This window comes from Salvelinus fontinalis, chromosome 34 (assembly GCF_029448725.1).
Source record: "Salvelinus fontinalis isolate EN_2023a chromosome 34, ASM2944872v1, whole genome shotgun sequence".
Taxonomy (NCBI): Eukaryota; Metazoa; Chordata; class Actinopteri; order Salmoniformes; family Salmonidae; genus Salvelinus; species Salvelinus fontinalis.
The window spans coordinates 9,695,414-9,701,822 of NC_074698.1; the positions used below are offsets into that span (position 1 = coordinate 9,695,414).

Here is a 6,409-nt window from a genome sequence, read left to right on the forward strand (position 1 = left end):
TATTCATATTACAACAAAAACAAACAAGTGTCACTGCAAAAAGATTGTTTTGGGGGACAAGAGGTTTACAAAAGATATAGAAAAAGTGAAAAAAAGTGAATATCAAAGCAATTTATTGTAGAAAAGAAAAAAAGGACAAAGGCACTGACAACTTAAAAGAAATAAGAAAGTTTCCTTATTTGTTAACACATTAACAAGGTGTATAAAAAGAGCATTTGATTGAAGGATTATGGTATGGTCTGCTTTTAAATAGCCCACCATAGAATACAGTACTTGGAACACTATGCTGAAAGAGAGGTAAACATCTGTGAGAGAAGGACAGTGCTGTGTGTGTCTGCAGTAGAACTGCACACACACACGTACTTGGAACATCTGTTGATCCTATGATCACACGTAAATAATCAGACACACCCCCCAAAATGCATACTCCAGCAAAGAGTTACCATGAAGAGAGGGAGGGAGAATGATCAGCTAGGAAAAAGGAGACTCATTGGAAGAAAAGTGCAACAGAAATAAAGCACAGGAGGAAAGCATAGGAGATTCTCATGGCTGACCTGAGGGGGGGGGGGGGGAAATGTCATAAGACTTAAGCAACAAAATGTCATGCAGCGACTTGTTTGCAAGAAATAAAAAAATAAATTAATTAAAAGATGTGCCCTGGCTGAGTCTCTACACATCTCTTTCCATCCTCTCCTGTGTGTGCGGTCAAGAGCTGCTCACATTTTTCAGCGGTGTGGGGAACAGAGGTAAGAAGAACCTTGAATCTGACTCAATCCTTTGCCATGGATGGATGAATGGAGGGTGGGAAAGAGGAATGGTCCAAAAGTTGCTTCTTTTCCATTCCTAACTATTTTTCCTCCCCTTTTCCTTCCCCTGAAACACTTCCCATTTACTCCCACATCATGTCTACCTCTACTACCCAGTTTCCCTCCCAGTCTTATGTCCCCCTCCCCCCTCTTTGTCCTTTCTTCTCTCAGGCTCTCCTCCCTCACATCTTGCGGATGACCAGCACAGTTGTAAGAACTCCAGCGAGGAACACCCCCACGGTCTGCCAGGTGGGAGTGCCAAAGTAGGAACGGATTCCCTCCTAAGAATTAGGAAGAGACACTGTTTCTTCAACCATCATCACCACAATTTCAAAAAGACATCTGTAAAAAACATGTCAATGTGGGGAAAGCACATCTAATGATTCCTTACCCAGCCACCCTGATCCCTAATCCAGTTGATCACATGATCTCGCAGATAGTCTGTAGCCCAGCTGATAATGGTTCTGATGATGTCGGGGACCTTGGTCAACAGAGCCTGAGGAGAGAAAGGTGATGCCATCTTATTGCACAATGAAGAAACCAACTCATCCCTAAACGTGTAAATTGCAGTTCCACTCCAAGGGCTGCGGTTTACAAAAGTGACTCTATTCCGACTGAGATGAGCCCTGTTTCCTTTGTCTAACGGAGGACAAGAGAGCGAGAGAATGATTGAGAGAGAAAGGAGCTAAATAAAATACTACCACTGACCACCCTCACCTTGATGACCAGCCGACAGGCAAAGTAGAAGAGTGCCACCACCCTGCCCCAGTTGAACTTTCCATCAGAGAAGATCTCACGGGCCACTCTCATAAAAACCTCATGGCTGGGCTGGAGTGCAGTATCATTTAACATACTGAAGGGGAAAACAAGAGATGCTCTGAGTATTGCACAAACTCCAGAGGTCAATTCAAAGTGAATATCTATTCAAGCAAAGAGCTGGAGTCCCTTTAAGTCCTTGGTTTAAGATACCTTTGGAGTTGTATATTGCCATCCAGCTCATCTCCAATCTGCTGCAGGCACTGGGCCAGTTTCTTGTGGTTGGGGTCACACAGCTCACTCCCTCCCAACTGGGTCCGTGACACTGACAACTGAGTACTGCTGTCAGCATGGCGACGAACCCGCTCGTAGATGAAACTGCGAAGAGAGGGTCCCGGGTAAGCAACTAGCTAGTATATTTTGATCCCTGTCTGATTAATCAGGCTGTAACAAACAATTAATTGGTATATACAGCCTGAAACATTGGAGTGCAAAATCTTATAAAACATTCAGCCAGAATGTTGAATAAAATTACATTTGAACTTACTCTACTGGCTGTCTGTGCAGTTTGTCCTTCAGACGCTCGAAATTTGAGACAAAATATCCACAGGAAAGTGTTGTTTACCAGACATTTGAGAGAGCTGGTGGTCAGATGAATGTGAGAAATGTTTGGTCTTTGGTTCGCTGATGCTTGGCTATTGTTTACATACTGTGCAAGTGTTTACGTCGCATCTGTCAGTAGAATGAAAATACACATCAGAACCATATACCTACCGGATCTCTAAAAAGCCTGGTAAACAATACTTCCCTGTGGAAATTGTGTCTCAAATTTCGAGCGTCTGAAGGACAAACTGCACGGACAACCGGTAATGAAAGTATCAATGTAATTTTATTCAACATTCTGGCTTGTAAGGAACATTTACACGATTTGGCACTCCTATGTTTCAGGCTATATGTACCAAATAAATGGTGTATTACAGCCTGATTAAGTCAGACAAATGTGAATAAAGATCAAATTCAGGAGTAAACAAGGTATACTCACTCTGTCAGTAATGTTCTTCCCAGTTCTAGTACCTGATCAGTTCCATTACCTGAGAACACAAAGCAGCACTGGAGTTAGTACTACCAGGACATAAACCAAGGGCAGGTAGAGGCAATTTAAGACAATGCCTATGTGTAGTCTGGCAAATACGGAATTCTTGAAGTCCTCCTGACTGAGTCAAGTGGGTAGCGTCAGCCAGGCTAATGTATGAGTGTCTGTCAAATCGAAACTGGGCAGTCATAAATATATGATGTAATGTTCTAAACATGTTTGAAATGTGACACAAAGATATTCTTGAACAAGTAGCTACTGAAGTATGCATGTCTCATGACCAGTTCAGTGTGACAATGTGAAACGAAGTTAAAACACCAGCTGGCTCATTTTCAGAAGTCGACTTGTCAGTTGACATTAGTAACAGCTGGGCTGGTCCAAGATGTACTACAGTTAGGCTAGTCATCTATGATGTTTCTGGAATGACAACAATTAAGTATGAAGTACAAAGACTCAGACTGCCACATCTGGCCCTCCCACCCCAACCGGAGGATAACTCCCACTCAGCCCAGTCCAAGCACATCTGTGTCCTAGCACCCCAATGGTGGAACCAGCTTCCCCCTGCCCATCTTCTGGAAACCTCAAACCCTACCCCTTTAAAGAGTATCTTAAATAATCCCAAACCCCCCCTACTTTAGAGGGAAAATGTACTTTACTATGATTGTGATATGTGGTTGTCCCACCTAGCTATCCTAAGATAAGTGCACCAACTGTAAATCACTCTGGATGAGAGCGTCTGCTAAATTACTAAAATGCTAATTAAACACAGCTAGCTAGCACTCACAAACTAGTCTGACTAATCAGTCTGTAATACACAATTAATTGGTATATACAGCCTGAAACAAATGCCTGCAAAATCATGTAAATGTTCCTTTCCAGAATGTTGAATAAACTTTAATTTAAACTTACTATACCGATTGTCTGTGTGGTTTGTCCTTCATCTGCTTGAAATTTGAGACAAAATATCCCCAGGAAAGTGTTGTTTAACAAACTTTTTAGAGAGCTGGTAGGTACAGTTGAAGTCGGATGTTTACATACACCTTAGCCAAATACATTTAAACTCAGTTTTTCCACAATTCCTGACATTTAATCAGAGTAAAAATCCAATGTCTTCGGTCAGTTAGGATCACCACTATATTTTAAGAATGTGAAATGTCCGAATGATAGCACATTGAATTATTTATTTCAGCTTTTATTTCTTTCATCACATTCCCAGTGAGTCAGAAGTTTACATAAAATCAATTAGTATTTGGTAACATTGCCTTTAAATTGTTTAACTTGGGTCAAACGTTTCGGGTAGCCTTCCACAAGCTTCCCACAATAAGTTGGGGGAATTCTGGCCCATTCCTCTCGACAGAGCTGGTGTAACTGAGTCAGGTTTGTAGGCCTCCTTGCTCGCACACGCTTTTTCCGTTCTGCCCACAAATTTTCTATGGGATTGAGGTCAGGGCTTTGTGATGGCCACTCCAATACCTTGACTGTGTTGTCCTTAAGCCATTTTGCCACAACTTTGGAAGTATGCTTGGGGTCATTGTCCATTTGGAAGACCCATTTGCGACCAAGCTTTAACTTCCTGACTGATGGCTTGAGATGTTGCTTCAACATATCCACATAATTTTCCTGCCTCATGATGCCATCTATTTTGTGAAGTGCCTCCAGTCCCTCCTGCAGCAAAGCACCCCCACAACAAGATGCTGCCACCCCCGTGCTTCACGGTTGGGATGGTGTTCTTCGGCTTGCAAGCGTCCCCCTTTTCCCTCCAAACATAACAATGGTCAAACAGTTCTATTTTTGTTTCATCAGACCAGAGGACATTTCTCTAAAATTTCAATCTTCGTCCCCATGTGCAGTTGCAAACCATAGTCTGGCTTTTATGGCGGTTTTGGAGCAGTGGCTTCTTCCTTGCTGAGCGGCCTTTCAGGTTATGTCGATATAGGACTTGTTTTACTGTGGATATAGATACTTTTGTACCTGTTTCCTCCAGCATCTTCACAAGGTCCTTTGCTGTTGTTCTGGGATTGATTTGCACTTTTCACAAAGTACATTCATCTCTAGGAGACAGAACGCGTCTCCTTCCTGAGCGGTATGACGGCTGCGTGGTCCCATGGTGTTTATACTTGTGTACTATTGTTTGTACATATGAAAGTGGTACCTTCAGGCATTTGAAAATTGCTCCCAAAGCTGAACCAGACTTGTGGAGGTCTACATTATTTTTTCTGAAGTTTTGGCTGATTTCTTTTGATTTTCCCATAATGTCAAACGAAGAGGCACTGAGTTTGAAAGTAGGCCTTAAAATACATCCACGGGTACACCTCCAATTGACTCAAATTATATCAATTAGCCTATCAGAAGCTTCTAAAGCCATGACATCATTTTCTGGAATTTCCCAAACTGTTTAAAGGCGCAGTCAACTTAGTGTATGTAAACTTCTGACCCACTAGAATTGTGATACAGTGAATTATTAGTGAAATAATCTGTCTGTAAACAAGTAGAGGAAAAATTACTTGTGTCATGCACAAAGTAGATGTCCTAACCAACTTGCCAAAACAATAGTTTGTTAACAATAAATTTGTGGAGTGGTTGAAAAACGAGTTTTAATGACTCCAACATAAGTGTATGTAAACTTCCGACTTCATCTGTATATGGTTCAGTACCACGGTAAAGGTTGTTTTATATAGGATATTCGCTTAATTCGTCAATAGCCATTGACCCAAGCATGCCATGACAACTAAATATGTTCTAAATCAGGTTTGGCATGGATAATAATCCAAAGCTTTTCTTGTGTAAATTTCAAAGTTTCTGTTCAGATTACACAATCTTTTAAAAAATCTAAGATTTACACACAAAAAAAGGTGTCGATTGTTCCATCCTCCCCTGATTCAGAATATAATGTTACAATACTCCATGTTATGGCATGCTTGGTTCAATAGCTATTGACGAGTGAAAACCGAATATCCAAAACAAATGTTTGGGCTGTATATGTATTTACCAATTAACTGTTTATCACATACAGGCTTACAAGCTAACTTGATGAGAAAAGGAAACAAGTTACCTGTAACACTTTTCCCCAAGTTGAACAGCTAACAAGAATGTAGCTTTCCTAGGTAGCTAGCTTACCTAGTCATGTGTACGGGCATGTTTCAGAGATGGGATGGCTGGGTGTTATGTTAGCTAGTTGACTGGCTAGCTCGACGCGGCTGGGTCCAACCGACAACAAAACTCAATTATTTAACAAGTAAGCTAAATCGTGACAAAAACTTTTCGTTCCGGCTCACGATAATTACGATATCAGTACAACGGTTCCGTATCGATTGTGTTTATCATAGTCATGTCACTTACCTGAATCGCCTCCTTCCGTCGGCGCTGCCATCTTGTACTAAGATTATTTTGAGTCTGCTTCCGCCTGCAGTCATGTGACATATGTTTACAGTACCAGAGGAGTGGCTTCGTTTTGCTCGTTCACGAATGCCAGCTTGCAAGAGCACTACGTAGAAGGCCAATAATATTTATGAGTAGTCAACTTACAAAATACTTAAACTACAGCAAGTTTAATCAGAAATGAATACAAATATTTGGACACAAATGGAATCCAACGTTCCGCTTCTGCCTTGCCCTTTCTTAAACGTCATATCCTGTCCTTTCTGACTTCTGTCCGTCGCGCGCATGCTTAATTCTCTTTACGACTCGGCTGGCAAAGATGGCGGACGTACAAGTACGTCCAGAAAAACAGCGTGGCGAAATGAATGTGCTTTGT

At 41.6% G+C, this 6,409-nt stretch overlaps 1 protein-coding gene across 1 annotated transcript; it reads right to left on the bottom strand.

Annotated features, from left to right (window-relative positions):
• Positions 1 to 96: 96 nt before the first annotated feature.
• Positions 97 to 6,271, bottom strand: LOC129833045 (apoptosis regulator BAX-like). The gene is made up of 6 exons (XM_055897295.1): positions 5,995 to 6,271; positions 2,605 to 2,653; positions 1,776 to 1,940; positions 1,524 to 1,659; positions 1,198 to 1,302; positions 97 to 1,087 (listed from the first exon to the last, which is right to left on the bottom strand). The coding sequence occupies exons 1-6, from the start codon at positions 6,023 to 6,025 to the stop codon at positions 989 to 991; spliced, it is 585 nt and encodes a 194-aa protein (XP_055753270.1). The 5' UTR covers positions 6,026 to 6,271; the 3' UTR covers positions 97 to 988.
• Between the last annotated feature and the right edge of the window lie 138 nt (positions 6,272 to 6,409).

Coding starts and splice junctions, on each gene's coding strand:
- LOC129833045 (XM_055897295.1), bottom strand. CDS start 6,025: ATGGCAGCGCCGACGGAAGGAGGCGATTCAG. Junction 1,660..1,775: donor GGCAATATACAACTCCAAAG/GTATCTTAAACC, acceptor TTTCCCCTTCAG/TATGTTAAATGATACTGCAC. Junction 1,303..1,523: donor CCTGTCGGCTGGTCATCAAG/GTGAGGGTGGTC, acceptor TTCTCTCCTCAG/GCTCTGTTGACCAAGGTCCC.